Source organism: Schistocerca gregaria, chromosome 6, assembly GCF_023897955.1.
Source record: "Schistocerca gregaria isolate iqSchGreg1 chromosome 6, iqSchGreg1.2, whole genome shotgun sequence".
In the NCBI taxonomy this organism is placed as follows: Eukaryota; Metazoa; Arthropoda; class Insecta; order Orthoptera; family Acrididae; genus Schistocerca; species Schistocerca gregaria.
In genome coordinates, this window is record NC_064925.1 from 267,725,550 (window position 1) to 267,744,298 (window position 18,749).

Sequence of the window (18,749 nt, forward strand, 5' to 3'; positions counted from 1 at the left end):
ACGGATATTCGTCCGCCGAAATCTTAGTGACGTACAGGTTACTGCAAAATCTCAGGTGTTCCTGCCGTTTGTTAAATATATAACGGAATGATTAGGGAGGATCTTGACGAAGCGGAATATTACTGTAATTTACAAGCCCACCACGAAGATACAGGAATACCTTAAGCCTGCCAAGGACGCTCGCAAAACCATTGGGAAAAGCTGGATGGCGTGGAGATGTTTATGTGGGTACCACTAAAAGAACTGTTTCAAAACGTTTGGAAGAGCACAAGGGCAATTGTAGAAGAGGGGAAACGGAATGATCAGCTGTTGCGGAGCATGCTTCCCAGCCAGGCAACCATCATATTCGTTTCGAGGAGACGCAAGTACTAGCGGCCACAAGCGGATATTACGAAAGGCTCTACAGTGAGGCACTCGGAATCGCTAAACACCCTAATAATTTCAATTGAAAGAAGGAGGGCGTGAAATTAAACGATATATGGATGCCGGTGTTAAAGAAGATGTGTACCACCCGTCCACTACTGGGTGAGGCAACGGCGATCGACGGTAGCGAACAGCGGCCAATTGCACTGACGTTTTCAAAACACGTGACGTCACGCCGCGACGCGGGAGCGCGTGGACACCGAATTTAGTGGCAGTCAGTAGCCAGCCAGTGGGTGTGTTGGACCTTCCATCGAGCTACAGACCCTCTTGAAGATATCTCCCGCAGACGGGGACGAAATTTTGGAAATTGACACAGAATTCATCAACCGACCACGGCATAACAGCCCGGGTAATTATAATGGACATCCTCCCAGAAATGTCTTGTAACATGCGTGGAAGATGGTCTGTTAGGAGGCTGCGATATTTATGTGCATTCAGTGTTCCGTCTATGAAACACAGGCCTTCGAGATGATGGTTCACTATCCCACACCACACACTACACCCCATAGACGCTGATATTCCACCTGACGAAGCCAACGGGGATGTTTAACAGGCCAATGGTGCATGTTTCGGCGGTTTACTAGGCCATGATTGGCAAATGTGGCTTCATCACTAAACAAGATACGTGTATTAATGACCATGTACAGAATATAGTACAATTCCTATAATCGTTTCCATGCAGCTCTTGATAGAGAGGGATGTGATCGACATGGAACCTATATCGGCAGAGGCTTCGTAGGACGCTCGCACTTCCTCGAGCAATTCCACTTGAGCTAACGTGCGGATCAACTTCAACAGTAGCAAGAACATTAATTTCCCCTTCTTGAGTCGTCACTTCTGTTGCGTCACACTGGACTCCCGTTCGGGAGGACGACGGTTCAATCCCGCGTCCTGCCATTCTGATTTAGGTTTTCTTTGATTTCCTTAAATCACTTCAGGCAATTGCCAGGATGGTTCCTTTCAAAGGGCACGGCCCACTTCCTTCCCAAATCCGACGAGACCGATGACCTCGCTGTTTGGTCTCTTCGACAGAATCAATCCAATCCAATCCAATACTTCTGTTACGTTGCCTAGGTGTTACGCTACCGCTTTCACGTAATTGGTTGACGAGGTTAACAACCAACTGCCGAGATAGTTGACGTCTATTGGGATATCTTGCTGTATACACCGTATGAGAACTGTATACTCCTAAACTCTCCATACACCATTTCTGCATTGGTAAATCACATCGTCCACTCACGACATATTGCTTGGACTATCACACAGACTAACAAGTTGCGGTGCACTCAGGGAACACACAAGCACACTGTGAGCAAGCATAACAACATCTTACGTAGCAACTACGTAGGTTACATGGCACTAACAAGTGCCGATGTGGAAGATATTCAAAATACGATATCTCGTAAAAGACTCGCCCTGGACTCGTGCAACAAACACCACTGACGTTCTAATCTACGCTACATTTAGTTTTTTAACATCAATAGACATTGTTCTGTTTAAGAAAATTGTATGGTTCCACAAAAAATACACTTTCTAATTATTATTATATTCTGTAGACTAGCTAACAATACGAGCACCACGCTATCAAACCATTCACTGAAAACCGCAAAACGTCCGCAGCTCGTGGTCGTGCGGTAGCCTTCTCGCTTCCCGCGCCCGGGTCCCCGGGTTCGATTCCCGGCGGAGTCAGGGATCTTCTGTGCCTCGTACTGACTGGGTGTTGTTTGATGTCCTTAGGTTAGTTAGGTTTAAGTAGTTCTAAGTTCTAAGAGACTGATGACCACGGACGTTAAGTCCCGTAGTACTCAGAGCCATTTGAAAACCACAAGTCAATAGCACTTTCCATTTCCGAAACTTCTGCTGTGCACGTTATAGGTGATTCACCCTGTAAATACACTACTGACCATTAAAATTGCTACACCACGAAGATGACGTGCTGCCGACGCGAAATTTAACCGACTGGAAGAAGATGCTGTGATATGCAAATGATTAGCTTTTCAGAGCATTCACACAAGGTTGGCGCCGGTGGCGACACCTACAACGTGCTGACATGAGGAAAGTGTCCGACCGATTTCGCATACCCGAACAGCAGTTGGCCGGCGTTGCCTCGTGAAACGTTGTCGTGTAAGAAGGAGAAATGCGTACCATCACGTTTCCGACCTTGATGAAGATCGGATTGTAGCCTATCGCGAGTTGCGGTTTATCGTATCGCGACGTTGCTGCTCGCGTTGGCCGAGATCCAATGACTGTTAGCAGAATGTGGAATCGGTGGGTTCAGGAGGGTAATACTGAACGCCGTACTGGATCCCAACGGCCACGTATGACTAGCAATCGAGATGACAACAGGCATCTTATCTGCATGGTTGTAAAGGATCGTGCAGCCACGTCTCGATCGCTGAGTCAAAGATGGGGACGTTTGCAAGACAACAACCATCTGCACGAACAGTTCGACGACGTTTGCAGCAGCATGGACTATCAGTTCAGAGACCACGACTGCGGTTACCCTTGACGCTGCATCACAGACAGGAGCGCCTACGATGGTGTACTCATCGACGAACCTGGGTGCACGAATGGCTAAACGTCATTTTTTTTCGGATGAATCCAGGTTCTGTTTTACAGCATCGTGATTGTCGCATCCGTGTTTGGCGACATCGCGGTGAACGCATATTGGAAGCGTGCATTTGTCATCGCCATACTGGCGTATCACCCGGCGTGATGGTATGGGGTGCCATTGGTTACACGTCTCGGTCACCTCTTGTTCGCATTAACGGCAATGTGAATAGTGGACGTTACGTTTCAGATGTGTGACGACCCGTGGCTCTACCCTTCATTCGATCCCTACATTTGAGCAGGATAATGCACGACCGCATGTTGCAGGTCCTGTACGGGTCTTTTTGGATACAGAAAAAGTTCGAGTGCTGCCATGGCCAGCAATTGTCTACTGAAAACATCTGTGCAATGGTGGCCGAGCAACTGGCTTGTCACAATACGCCAGTCACTACCCTTGATGAACTGTGGTATCGTGTTGAAGCTGCATGGGCAGCTGTACCTGTACACGCCATCCAAGCTCTGTTTGACTCAATGCCCACGCGTATGAAGACCGTTATTACGGCCAGAGGTGGTTGCACTGGGTATTGATTTCTCAGGATCTATGCACCCAAATTGCGTGAAAATGTAATCACATGTCACATGTAGTATAATATATTTGTCCAATGAATACCTGTTTATCATCCGCATTTCTTCTTGGTGTAGCAATTTTAATGGCCAGTAGTGTAAATGCGCGAGTTGCGAATCACTGGCTTGACTCAAAGACTTTATAGCGCATATATTTGTCTGCTAAAGAAGTCATCTTTTGAGTAGAAAAAGGCGTCTTCAGGCGTTACTTAGAAGGCAGGTTGCTGGGCCCAGCGATTAGAGTTCGGTAGGACAACAAGCGTATGGACAAAGCACTACTGGTCCTGTATGCTTGATCTGCGCCGAGAACTACTGGCATCGCAGTGCCCGCTGAAAATTTGGAAAAATCATAATTATGTCTTCTGACTTATTCTTGATGGGCATCGTTAAACTGCACCGTCTAGGATTATTGGTGAGATCGTTGCTGGCTTGCGTTGCCTTGGCATAATTCAATATTCCATAATTTTTCAGGTGCTGCTGTGTGACGCGCTTTTTCAGTTATGTTTTCGTGTGAGCAAGATAATGTTACTGTTGAGATCGCGTCTTCGTCTGAATCTGCGAGGACCAGTTTTCATTTCTCATTCAGCAATACGACGACATAGGACATTTTTCATGTTACTTTCCAACTCTCTGCATAATATAAAGGGGACTGTAAAGCGTATAGAGCTGTATTAATTTTTGTAAATGGATAGTATTGTACATCCATGTGGTCAATAAGAGGACATTTCTATATGCCGTTCATAAAATTTCGCGTATGTTTTCTGAACAACAACTGAAGTTAATTTAAAATATCTCACAATTTTTGTCCTACTGCTTTTATTCTTCATTCCTACGAATTTTCATGCCCACAGGCACACGTAGTCACTCATCTTACTGACTACGCACCTACATGTCACTGATGATGGCTGCAAAGCCGAAATCCGTAATCCGTAATCCGTAATCAATCAATAAAGTGATTTGTGACCAAGGCATAGAGTTTCATAATCTAATCGGGTATAAAGATAACCGTTCTCCTCAGGAGTCTAAAACGGCCCCATTTCGAGTACTCATCCTTAGTTTGTACCGTAGTAGCGGATTTGAAATAAACTGATTTCAACAGACATAACATTTTCTTCTTTTATATGCATTTTTTTTTATACAAACGTCGTAAGCAGGACAAGCAGAGAACTTCAACAAACTTGCTAAATCAATGAAAACATGGTGACATTGCGTTTAAGTGAATCATTTTCTTGCAGTTAGGCATTACGACATTGCAGTTACACCCACATGACACGTGTCCGTGCTACATGGAGAGACGCATTTGTTCTGATAGGTTTTTTTATGACAGTTGAATATTTAGTTTGCGATTTATCTCTAATTTGCGTTAAAAGGACCTTTATATGTTCTGTTGAGCTACGAAAATTTGCTAACTGTTTCATATTTCATAAACTGTATTCAGACCGTGTTACTGTTCTTCCCTGGGTCAAATTTCGTTTTCAGGCAGTTTATACTGGGGTTATAGCTCGCTAGGTACACAAGTTAAATCGTAACAGACATCAGCAGCTTTTAGAATGTCGCCATTTTTTGCACAGTTCGTTTGGTTCATCTCCAGGAATCTGGAACATCGGTTCTAATAGACTTCATGGACACATACTCGGAAGTAACACTAAACCTCCGATTCGTTAAAAAACAGAACTGTCGAGTATAAAATAGCTTTAAAGCTCTTTCTTCTACACAAATAGTTAATGTGTTAAGTGTTTGACGTTAAGCGTGCAAGTGAGAAAGAGCTTACAGAAGATCTGATATAATGTTCAAAGTTTGTTGCAAGACGTTAAGGACTCTCATTATGAGACTCTGGATGAGTATAGTCTGGGTAATTTACACTCGATTTTAAGCAAAAGCTGGTTTCTCGCTTACCTCGATGGGTATGACGTATGCCTCCCGAACTATGTGTCATACAATGATATAATTTTGCAAGTACTTCCATGGCATATGTGGATACTGCATACGAAAAGAGTTGCGAGTAGAGCTAGTAGTAAAGAAGTAATAAATTTAAACGTCGTGTCTGATGTTGCAGTTTCACGGCATGTGCAGCGCAAATGAGGCAAGCAACAAAATTTTCTTCTTTCATCATTTTGGTGGGGGTGTCGGCAAAGAAAGTTTCGAAAAGGTTTGAAATTATGTGTGAAGTTTGTTGCAGATCGGTAAGTGCCCTCGTTCTCATTTATTGAACGAATGTAGTCTAGGCTATTTGCGCTGCGTTAGTTATCTCAAGACATACGGTGTGTCCAGGAGGAATGATCAAGGTGGGAGGATATGGCAGGAATGATCATAACATTACAACGTGCGTTTTACAGAGCATCAGTTGAAAAATATGTACTTTTATCTCTCCTTCAAGCGTTATCGTACACATCACCCTACAGTTCACAGTAAATGTTCGAATATCCCACTGTCAGCTTAAGTGCGGTTGTACGCTCTTGGGAGAACATGTTACGTTGCTTGTCTGGTTGCCTCCGCACACTCTCTGATGAGGGCAGCAACGCCCATGATGCGACCAACCAATTTAGCTCGCGTATTGATAACGTAAACCATTCAGAATAGGGCATACAGGGTAGTCCACTGATCGTGACCGGGCCAAATATCTCACGAAATAAGCATCAAAAGAAGAAACTACACAGAACGAAACTTGTCTAGCAGGAAGTGGGAAACCAGATGGCGCTATGGTTGGCCCGATAGATGGCTTTGCCATAGGTCAAACGTATAGCAACTGCGTTCTTTTTTTTAAATAGGAACCCCTATATTTTATTACATATTCGTGTAGTACATAAAGAAATGTGAATGTTTTAGTTGGACTACTTTTTTCGCTTTGTGATAAATGGCGCTGTAATAGTCACGAACATATGGCTCACAATTTTAGACGAACATTTGGCAACACGTAGGTTTTTTTAAATTAAAATACTGAAGGTAGTTAAGTTTGAACATATTAATTTCGGTTGTTCCAATGTGCTACAAGTACGTTGGTGAACTTATCATTTCTGAGAACACATGCTGTTACAGCGTGATTACCTGTAAATACCACATTTATGCAAGAATTGCTCAAAATGATGTCCGTCAACCTCAATGCACTTGGCAATACGTGTAACGACATTTCTCTCAAAAGCAAGTAGTTCGCCTTCCGTAATATTCGCACATGCATTGACAATGCGCCGACGCATGATGTCAGGCGTCGTCGGTGGATCACGATAGCAAATATCCTTCAACTTTCCCCACAGAAAGAATTCCGGGGGCGTCTGATCCAGTGAACGTGCGGGCCATGGTATGGTGCTTCGACGACCAATTCACCTGTCATGAAATATGCTATTCAATACCGCTTCAACCGCACGCGAGCTATGTGCCGAACATCCATCATGTTGGAAGTACATCGCCATTCTGTCATGCAGTGAAACATCTTGTAGTAACATCGGTAGAACATTAAGTAGGAAATCAGCATACATTGCACCATTTAGATTGCCATCGATAAAATGGGGGCCAATTATCCTTGCTCCCATAAAGCCGCACCATACATTAACCCGCCAAGGTCGCTGATGTTCCACTTATAGCAGCCATCGTGGATTTTCCGTTGCCCCATAGTGCATATTATGCCGGTTTACGTTAACGCTGTTGGTGAAAGACGCTTCGTCGCTAAATAGAATGCGTGTAAAAAATCTGTCATCTCGTAATTTCTCTTGTGCCCAGTCGCAGAACCATACACGACGTTCAAAGTCGTCGCCATGCAATTCATGGCGAATAAAAATATGGTACGGGTGCAATCGATGTTGATGTAGCATTCTCAACACCGACGTTTCTGAGATTCCCGATTCTCGCGCAATTTGTCTGCTACTCAAATGCGGATTAGCCGCGACAGCAGCTGAAACACCTACTTGGGCATCATCATTTGTTGCAGGTCGTGGTTGACGTTTCACATGTGGCTGAACACTTCCTGTTTCCTTAAATAACGTAACTATCCGGCGCACGGTCCGGACACTTGGATGATGTCGTCCAGGATACCGAGCAGCATACACAGCACACGCCCGTTGGACATTTTGATCACAACAGCCATACATCAACACAATATCGACCTTTTCCGCAATTGGTGAACGGTCCATTTAACAAGGGTAATGTATCACGAAGCAAATACCGTCTGCACTGGCGGAATGTTACGTGATACCACGTACTTATACGTTTGTGACTGTTACAGCGCCATCAGTCACAAAGCGGACATTCCGAAAGAACAGATACCATCGGTGACCAAGCAGCTCGTTAGAATGAAATTACAATGAAATGAACACTCTTAGCTGCTTACAGGCGTTGACATACGTCAACGGGGACATATGAAAATGTGTGCCCCGAGCGGGACTCGAACTAGGGATCTCCTGCTTACATGGCAGACGCTCTATCCATCTGAGCCACCAAGCCCGGTTGGGACACAGATTTTCATCTGTCCCCGTTGACGTATGTCAACGCCTGTAAGCAGCTAAGGGTGTTCATTTCATTGTAATTTCATTCTAACGAGCTGCTTGCTCACCGATGGTATCTGTTCTTTCGGACATGTCCGAAAGAACAGATATCATGTTCGTAAATATATATTTAAAGCTCACCGGCCACTTGACCATCTTCTTCTTCTATGCGAATGCACAAACAGTGCCCAAACTCTTACGGGAATCGGCTACGCGCCGCGAGTATATGAGTATAAAGGGCGGCGACACTACGAATGTAGTGCGGGACAATGCGTTGAGAATGTGGGTTTCGCAGGAGGCGTGCCAGAGATAAATCCCTGCAGTTGCGCTATCCTCTGTGTCCTCGGTGGTTCAGTTGGTTGCCGGCATGGTAGCTCAGCGTGTTCGGTCAGAGAGCTGGTTGGCCTCTGTAATTGAGGTGTGCGTACTGTAAGACCTTCGGTGCACACACCATCAGATTATTTGACTTGTCGCTCTAACGAAGTAGGCGAGTGTCAGCAATATGTCTCGTGGTCTTATCGTGGCATGTTTAGCTTCTGCCGTTAGGTCAGACGATAGAAATGCCACTTGTACGCTTAGAGTAGCAGGTTGACGGTGACCAACTTTAAACAGAACTTGATTAATTTTCACACACATTTATTAAAATAATAAAAAATATAGACATTACGTAACTTGATTCTGGATGCTGTTTACAATTGACAATCTCAAATTCCTTTGGTCTTGGTACGTTAATCTTATTCTCACATATCTCTGATACTTGACAAAGTGTCTATACATTTCGCTTCATGGATATGTACAGTAATATGATAATCTTATTAGGCGCAGACTGAAACTTGACTATAGACTGGTGCAGACTAATCTGCATTAGTAAATATGCAGACAAATGCAGACTGACTAATTGGAGGTTGTACACTCGTTGTAATACCTCGCGCGTTCAGGTATCACCGCGCGAGTGTGATCCGCGAGGAGAAAAGGTTCTACGTTAGCAGCAATCTCATTGGCTGCGTTACATATTAATACGAAGATCGGCGGAAGCAGAATTTGGTCCGTCTCTAAGGCACCGCCATCTCGTAGTGCGGAGACGGACGAGTGCTGCGCCTGCGCTGTTGTGCTTAGCAGGGCGCACTCTATTGGGAAAGTTGTGTACGTGCTGACTACGAGGAACTATGTACACAACAGTAATAAAAAAAACTGAGTGCAAAGAATCAACAAAACGAACTTGACCGGATGTCATGTGACGCCCGCAACGACCAAACACAACGATAAAAAAAAATAGAGATGTATAGAGCGTCTGCCATGTGCCATGTAAGCAGGAGTTCCCGAGTTCGAGTCCCTGTCAGGGCACACATTTTCATCTGTCCCCGATGACGTATGTCAACGCCTGCAAGCAGCTAAGGGTGTTCATTTCATTGTAAGATACACATTTTGTTTAGCGGTTTAGAGACACTAGGTTTCTTCACTAACAACAGCATGGTGGCCAGCAAGTGCGAGTCTCTTTGGTGGGCGGGCTCAGACAGCTGCAGTTGGACCGTAAGTGACGTGGAGCCCGTAGCCTTACCTCTCCGAGACCCATGAGGACGCGGATGGCGATGAACCAGCCGGAGCCACCGTAGCGCGCGGCCACCGGCGACAGCAGCGTGAAGATGGCGGTGCAGAGGATTCCCAGGCCGAGCGAGTACTTGCCGCCGAAGCGCTCGGCCAGCATGCCGCCGGGCAGGTGCGTCACGATGTAGCCCCAGAAGAACGAGCTCAGGATCAGGCCCTGCGTCTCCTCGTCCCAGTCGAACTCGGCCAGCCCGCACTGCAAGCACACGCCACACAGGCACTTGCTGCCTCACTGCGATCAAGCTTTCGCTCATCAAACAGTACAACCCTTTAACAATAATACACTGGTACAGCTGCCTAATACCGTACAGAACCACCGCGAGCACGCAGGAGTGTAGCAACACGACGTGTCATGGAATCGACTGTCTGAAGTAGAGATGGGTAGTTCGCGAACGAACGGGTGCAAAGGAACGGTTCACCGAGATCAACGAAAGGACCGAGGAACGAATTCCAAGGAACGATCGGTTCGTAGTTCACTTCGGTCGCTGCGGTCCCTTCGGCAGTTCTTGTTCCAGCCTCGGTCGCGTGCTCGTCTCAGTCTCGGTCTCCCGGGTAGTTCGCGAACGAACGGGTGCAAAGGAACGGTTCACCGAGATAAACGAAAGGACCGAGGAACGAATTCCAAGGAACGATCGGTTCGTAGTTCACTTCGGTCGCGGCGGTCCCTTCGGCAGTTCTCGTTCCAGCCTCGGTCGCGTGCTCGTCTCAGTCTCGGTCTGCCTCGGCCGCACTCGTCGTTCTTCGCATGACCACCTGTCTCAGTTCCATTGCCGACTGCTCCTAGTTAGTTCAGTATCCAGTTCGTTTCGTTCACTGCGCTCGCCCATTTTACATGTGTTCCAAACTGTTCTTGCACTTGGTTCTGGCTATTCAGCGTCCACGATGGGTAATCAGAAAGTATTTTACAGTTAAATTACATAAAAATTACGTTGTATCTAATAGACACGTCTTTTAAGGTAACAAAAGGGCATATCAGCTCAATTATTATATCGATGAACAGCAGAAGACATACTAATAACAAGGAAAGTTTTTTTTTTCCTTATTCAAATATTTTTTGTTTCATCGAGTTGATTTAGCAACTAACTTCCAATAATTTGCTTAATTTTTAATGTAAGAAAATTGATATAAAAAGATTTTCGTGTATCTTTCATATACAAAACATTAGATTTATGAAGGCTCTAATTATTATTAAGTTTGGTTGTTTCCAATTTGCATTACCTGCTAGTTAGGTTTCTTTGAAAAAAAAAAAGTGGGTTGTGGGTCATTTTGGATCAGTAGGAAAAGCGGTGTCTCTCCATTTGAAAAGACATAGATTCCCTTAAAATCGTATTTACTTATTATCTCAAAAACATTTGTTCAGAAGGAGCTTACAAACCAAAAACTTTATTACTGCGAACTTTATTATTATTATTATTATTATTATTATTGCTACATTAACTTTAATAATGCAACGTGAAAACCTAATCTTTACTAAGTGTGTGCCGCAAGTATGATGAGAAAACCACATTTTATTTTATGCTTGCATAAAGTCTCTACTTCGCCTACGAACTCAGAGACAACGTGAAGTACATATAGGGTATAAACGATTATTGTTTACAACATAGCATAGCTATGTAGTGGAAGTCGAAACGAAGAATTTTATACAAGACACTTCTGGTCTATTAAGTTGGGAATGGGCCACCAACATGTTTACAAGACTACATGAGCTATAGCCCATGCGCGTCGCGTGAGATTTTGATGTTCTGTTCTCCAGCTCTCTATACATCGTCATCCATTGTTTCTCAGTTGTTGCTTGCATTAGCTTGTTATTTCTTCACTACCTAATTATTACATGTTTGTCTGTTTGTTGTATCTGCTAGTAAAGGCAACACATCGTCCGTAATTGGCGAGCAGTCTGTACTCGCGGCCGGTTTTCCGTGCGCCATCCAATATTATTTCCCTGCGATCAGCTACACAACGCTACAGTGGACTAAACGACAGGTTCGGAAATTACTTCTAAAAGTATGTAAGAATTCTGCGATGAATGAAAACTCTATACTCCAGGGAGGAGGCAAGTGCCCCCTCTTGGTGTCCTCCATCCTTCAGTCACCTACACTACTAGTTTTTAGTTTTTCATAAGAACCATATACCAAGCACAAACGAACGGTAAACGAGTAAAAATGAACGGTTCCCAAAAAAAGAACGATGAGCAGTGAACTAGTTCCCAAGAATGAACTAGTTTGCCCATCTCTAGTCTGAAGTAGTGCTGGGTCCATAAATCCGTAAGAGTACGAGAGGGTAGAGACTACGTTGCAAAGTATCCCAGATATCTTCAATAACGTTCATGTCTGGGGAGTCTGGTGACCAGTGCAAGTGTTTAAACTTAGACGTGTGGAGTGTCGCATTGTCCTACTGGAATTGCCGAAGTCCGTCGGAATGCACAATGGACAAGAATTGTTGCAGGCGATCAGAAAGTATTCTTATGTATGTGTCACCTGTGAGAGTCGTATCTAGACGTATCAGATATCAAACTTATTTTACATCCAAACGGCACGTTTCCGGGCACAGGCTACTCGTCAGAACTTCATGTTCTAGAATGAGAATTTTCACTCTGCAACGGAGTGTACGCTGATATGAAACTTCCTGACAGATTAAAACTGTGTGCCGGACCGAGACTCTAACTCGGGACCTTTTGTCTTTCGCGGGCAAGTGCTCTACCAACTGAGCTACCAAAGCACGACTCACGACCCGTCCTCACAGCTTCAGTTCTGCCAGTACCTCGTTTCCTAGCTTCCAAACTTCACAGAAGTTCTTCTGCCCACCTTGCAGAACTAGCACCCCTGGAAGAAAGGATATTTCGGAGACATGCCTTAGCCACAGCCTGGGGGATGTTTCCAGAATGAGATTTTCACTCTGCAGCGGAGTTTGCGCTGATATGAAACTTCCGGGAAACATCCCCCAGGCTGTGGCTAAGCCATGTCTCCGCAATATCCTTTCTTCCAGGAGTCCTAGTTCTGCAAGGTTCGCAGAAGAGTTTCTGTGAAGTTTGGAAGCTAGGAGACGAGATACTGGCAGAATTGAAGCTGTGAGGACGGGTCGTAAGTATTACTTGGGTAGCTCAGCTGGTAGAGCACTTGACGGCGAAAGGCAAAAGGTCCCGATTTCGAGTATCAGTCCGGCACACAGTTTTAATCTGTCAGGAAGTCTTATGTTCTAATTCCCCTCTACAGACTATAGGAGCCTGGTACAGGATTTGTAGAACACCCTGTACACAGAGTGCTTGACAGTCAATAGCACAAACTGAGGTAGGTGAAGGTTGACAATAATGGAAGCAAAAATGATTCCATAAACTTGGGTACACAAACAAACCATTTGCGACAATATTTCAGAATTATTCGAATTCAGTTCCCCTTATTATGCAATTAATCCTTTCTAGCCCCAAACACGTTTCATCACCTCACTCTAATGATCAATGGATAGGTCTACTTCTAGTAGCTGATTCTCTACATTGTTACATACCGTAAGACCATCTTTTACCATTCGTTTAGCTGACATAGTAGATGTAACTGATTTTTCATAGAACATTCTAAGACAAAAAAGAAAAAAAAAAAACAAGAAAATCAGTAGATGCACTATACGTGTACAGACAAACAAATGATTTCAATTTCAGAAAAACTGGTTAATTTTCAAGAGAAAGAGAGTTACAAATTCTATAAATACACTACTGGCCATTAAAATTGCTACACCACGAAAAAGACGTGCTAATGACGCGACATTTAACCGACAGGAAGAAGACGCTGTGAAATGCAAAAGATTAGCTTTTCACAGCATTCACACAAGGTTGGTGCCGGTGGCGACACCTACAACGTGCTGACATGAGGAAAGTTTCCAACCGATTTCTCATACACAAACAGCAGTTCAACGGCGTTGCCTCGTGAAACGTTGTTGTGATGCCGCGTGTAATGAGGAGAAATGCGTACCATCACGTTTCCGACTTTGATAAAGGTCGGATTGTAGCCTATCACAATTGCGTTTTATCGTATCGCGACATTGCTGCTCCCGTTGGTCGAGATCCAATGACTCTTAGCAGAATACGGAATCGGCGAGTTCAGGGGGGTATTGCGGAACGCCGTGTTCGATCCCAACGGCCTCGTATCTGTAGCAGTCGACATGACAGGCATGTTATCCGCATGGTTGTAACGGGTAGTGCAGCACCGTCTCGATCCCTGAGTCAAGAAATCGGGACGTTTGCAAGACAACAACCATCTGCACGAACAGTTCGACGACGTTTGCAGCAGCATGGACTATCAGTTCGGAGACCATGTCTGCGGCTACCCTTGGCGCTGCATCACAGACAGGAGCGCCTGCGATGGTGTACTCAACAACGAACCTGTGTGCACGAATGTCTAAAATTCATTTCTTCGGATGAATCCAGGTTCTGTTTACAGCATTATGATGGTCGGATCAGTGTTTGGAAACATCGCGGTGAACGCACATTTGAAGCGTGTATTCGTCATCGCCATTCTGGCGTATCACCCGGCGTGATGGTATGGGGTGCCATTGGCTACACGTCAAAAAAAATGGTTCAAATGGATCTGAGCACTATGAGACTTAACTACTGTGGTCATCAGTCCCCTAGAACTTAGAACTACTTAAACCTAACTAACCTAAGGACATCACACATATCCATGCCCGAGGCAGGATTCGAACCTATGACCATAACAGTCGCGCGGTTCCGGACTGCGCGCCTAGAACCGCTAGACCACCGCGGCCGGCGGTTACACGTCTCGGTCGCCTTTTGTTCGCACTGACGGCACCTTGAACAGTGGACGTTACACTTCCGATGTGTTACGACCCGTGACTCAACCCTTCATTCGACCCCTGCGAATCCCTACATTTGAGCAGGATAAGACACGACCCCATGTTGCAGGTCCTGTACGGGCCTTTCTAGATACAGAAAATGTCCGACTGCTGCCCTGGCCAGCAAATTCTGCAGATCTCTCACCAACTGAAAACGTCTGGTCAATGGTGGCGGAGCAACTGGCTCGTCACAATACGCCAGTAAGTACTCTTGATGAACTGTGGTATCGTGTTGAAGCTGTATGGGCAGCTGTACCTGTACACCATCCAAGCTCTGTTTGACTCAATGCCCAGGCCTACCAAGGCCGTTATTACGGCCAGAGGTGGTTGTTCTGGGTACTGATTTCTCACGATCTATGCACCCAGATTGCGTGAAAATGTAATCACATGTCAGTTCTAGTATAATATATTTGTCCAATGAATACCTGTTTATCATCTGCATTTCTTCTTGGTGCAGCAATTTTAAATGGGCACTAGTGTAGTCTGTCTTCAACGGTAGCCTGTGGTTGTTTTATAACTCTAACTGTACCCAGCAACACCACTTATTCACCACAAGCATGTGAACACTCCCATTTATAAATGTATGTGAGTATGGTCTTTGACAGTGTTGAGATAAGTGTGAACACCCGGAAGATCCTGAAGAAAATCCCAGCAGAAAGGTGGAAACATCAATTGTGTAAAAGAAATTCAACTTGATGCGGCCTAATATAAGATTTAAATTCAAAGCGGGAATTCTTAGACCTCTTACAGTACTTCTCAATAAGAAAGCAAGTTGGATAGACAACACTGGTGGTGCCACAACGTTTCAAAATAAATGGTTCAAATGGCTCTGAGCACTATGAGACTTAACTTCTGAGGTCATCAGTCCCCTAGAACTTAGAACTACTTAAACCTAACTGACCTAAGGACATCACACACATCCATGCCCAAGACAGGATTCGAACCTGCGACCGTAGCAGTCGCGCGGTTCCAGACTGAAGCACCTACAACCGATCGGCCACAACGGCCGGCCACAACCTTTCACAAATCCATCTTGATTGGTGGTAATATAGACGATCTTATGTATTCTGTTGTAATATTTTCGTTGTGTGTGAACATACTGCCAAGTTCCCCTTCAGTGTCAACTCGGTTGCTATCTTACCTCAGAAGTTTAAGTCCCATAGTGCTCAGAGCCATTTGATCCATTATTGATGAACAGAAACATGCGAAATACCGAGCTGGCCTCGAATTCGTCGTCAGCGGGGCACTGCAGGCCGACGTCCGGCTGGCTGTTGTTGGAGGAGGAGTTTCCAGTGCTGGAGCCTGCTGAGGAGTTGCTGCACGCCATCTCCGTGATGGCCACCGACAGACTGGTGCGCATCGTGTACGCGTTGGCGATCGCCAGGAATCCCATCACCGAGAGCACGTAGCGCTGCTGGATGCAGCCTGCAACAGAACGAGCCGAAATTTTGTAAGCGGGGTAGACACAAATCGGGGAAATCTACCGACATACATGACGTTGTCACATGGACTCTCGTGGCCCAGTGGCTGGAAACAGTGAAGCTGCTTGGCTGCTCGCACGCTACTGTCGTGAACGTCTATGGAAAGTGGCTGATGGACCGTGAAACCACGAGCAGGCGACAAGGTTTTGGGCGTCCATGGCTAATCACAGAACGCAGAGTTCAGAGACTTGCCCGCTGTGTACAATGGTGAGCCGTGGTAAAATTTGCTGTTTTGAAGAGCGCGCCGCAGCGCGTCGTGTGAAGCACACGCCCTTCCTTTCTGGCGGTGGCGCCGCTGTGGCAGTCGCAGCTTTGGTGTCTCCCTCTGGTGGGAAAGGGGAAAGGTGGCCTGTTCACGTGCATTTATGGGGCGCTATGAGCTCGCCAGTCGGTCAGTCTGGGTCAGTCTCTCGTCCCCAGCTTGCTAGTCTGTTTCTCGTCCGCATTCTACATCTACATCTACATCCGTACTCCGCAAGCCACCTGACGGTGTGTGGCGGAGGGTACCCTGAGTACCTCTATCGGTTCTCCCTTCTATTCCAGTCTCGTATTGTACGTGGAAAGAAGGACTGTCGGTATGCTTCTGTGTGGGCTCTAATCTCTCTGATTTTATCCTCATGGTCTCTTCGCGAGATATACGTAGGAGGGAGCAATATACTGCTTGACTCTTCGGTGAAGGTATGTTCTCGAAACTTCAACAAAAGCCCGTACCGAGCTACTGAGCGTCTCTCCTGCAGAGTCTTCCACTGGAGTTTATCTATCATCTCCGTAACGCTTTCGCAATTACTAAATGATCCTGTAACGAAGCGCGCTGCTCTCCGTTGGATCTTCTCTATCTCTTCTATCAACCCTACCTGGTGCGGATCCCACACTGCTGAGCAGTATTCAAGCATTGGGCGAACAAGCATACTGTAACCTACTTCCTTTGTTGTCGGATTGCATTTCCTTAGGATTCTTCCAATGAATCTCAGTCTGGCATCTGCTAGGCCTTTACATATGTCTGCTTGTGTCTGTGTGTGTGCGTGTGTGTGCGTGTGTGCGTGTGTGCGTGGGGGGGGGGGGGGCGCGCGAGCGCACACCCGTCCCTCCCCTCCCCCAAGGGAAGCCCCCCCGCCCCCGGGACTGGAACGACTCCCCACCCTCCCCCCCAAAACCCACATCCCCTCCCCCCCCCCCTCCCCCCCCCCCCGAAGAAGCAACCATCGGCCGCGAAAGCCTGCAACTCCGCGTGTGTGTCTTGTTCATGTGCCTGCCCGCCGGCGCCCTCCCGCTTGGTAAGTCTTGGAATCTTTGTTTTTAATATATTTTTCCCATGTGGAAGTTTCTTTCTATTTTATTTACATCATGAGTAAACTACAGAATATATGTGTCAGCCTTACAGTTTCAGGAGTGACAAGTTAAGAATTTAAATAAAATCGGGCAGAGATTCTGTATCACAAAATCTATTCCCAGTATTCCTTCAGAATGTTTTGAGATTCTTAAACTCTGTAAGTTTGTTAGGCAGTTTGTGTCTGTCTGTCGTTCGAAGGGCTAGTATGACTGTCGTTCGAATCAACCTTTAAGGCCGGCAAAATGAGAGTCTTTCCACTCCGGCAGTAAGAGAACTCAGTGAGTGGTCGCCCGGGCGGGGCTGAGTTCCTGCATCTGAGTCTGCGCGTTACGCCGCCAGTCTGCTCGAGTTTGCTCAGTCAATGGTCATTGGCGATTGGATCGATCGGTTGGTCGGTCGCGCACTGAGACACGAGATGACTTGTCCGTCTTGAGCGTCAGCGCATGTGAGGTCGCCACGTGAGTCCAGACGTATACCGAGGGGTAGTGGCTTCGCGGTCGAAACGAGAGCAACAGGAGTCAACCCACGACATCAGTCTGGCCGGTGCGAGCTGCGACGCCGTTAGACGGGAGATCGGCGCGCCTTCCAGCGTCCGTTGAAGCGGCTGGCAGCGGACGGTTCGGGAGAGCGATTTGGGGGTGCTGCGACAGATCTTCTCGAGAAATCGCAGTTTATTAGAAGTTAAGTGATTGGTGTTATCTTGTTTGATTTACTGTTTTTAAATTCTACTTGTTTGCTTCGTGGGATCACCAACCGTTTTTGCTTTGAGGTCGTCCCACCATTCTTCTCCGTTTGCCCACCCGCGGGAAGGTGGTTATTTATAAATTGGGTGGTCGGTTTTTCCCTTGTGGAGCAGGGGTGGGTTACAGCAACCTGCGGTTCGGGTTGTCCGGTAATCTCCCTATCAATCTACCGTACGTTAGTAGCTGCCTCTGTCATGTTTGTCGAATTTGGTGTGTTAACGAATTTTTTGCTTGGAGTGTAACGGCCTAATACCTGAAATATGTTTTGATCTTTGGAAACTTTGATATTATTGCCTATGATCTTGATAGGCGGTATCTGTGTGCTGTAGAGCATCTTGTCTATTGTTTGGCCAACCTTCTAGAATTTTATATGAGATTGCATTTCATGGCCTTTTATTTAAATGGTCATTTTAGTATATGAAGTTGCCACCCTTTCACCGTAAGACTTTTCTTAAAAGTTAAAGTCACGTTGCACCTTCGGTGGCTATGTTAATATTTGTTAGTGTTTTGTACCATTTCCATCCCTCCTATGGGGGGGGGGGGGGCGTGCATAGTTTTTGTGCTTTTGTAAATTGTTAAAACTCTTAGTTTAAAGTTATCTGGTATGTTGCAATTTGCACCAGTGTAGTCTTTCAGAGGCTGTTGTGAGCGGTCGTAACTACGGCCGTGTCAAAAGGGA

General features: G+C 45.9%; 1 protein-coding gene across 2 annotated transcripts in view; it reads right to left on the minus strand.

Moving 5' to 3' along the window:
* LOC126278329 (putative inorganic phosphate cotransporter) overlaps positions 1 to 18,749 on the minus strand; it is a 331,537-nt gene that overhangs the window by 47,324 nt on the left and 265,464 nt on the right. For both annotated transcript variants that reach the window (XM_049978349.1, XM_049978350.1), the window contains exons 2-3: positions 15,730 to 15,941; positions 9,631 to 9,873 (exon numbers count right to left, since the gene is read on the minus strand). In XM_049978349.1, the coding sequence (XP_049834306.1) occupies positions 9,631 to 9,873; positions 15,730 to 15,941 (455 nt within the window). The remainder of the gene's footprint in view (positions 1 to 9,630; positions 9,874 to 15,729; positions 15,942 to 18,749) is intronic.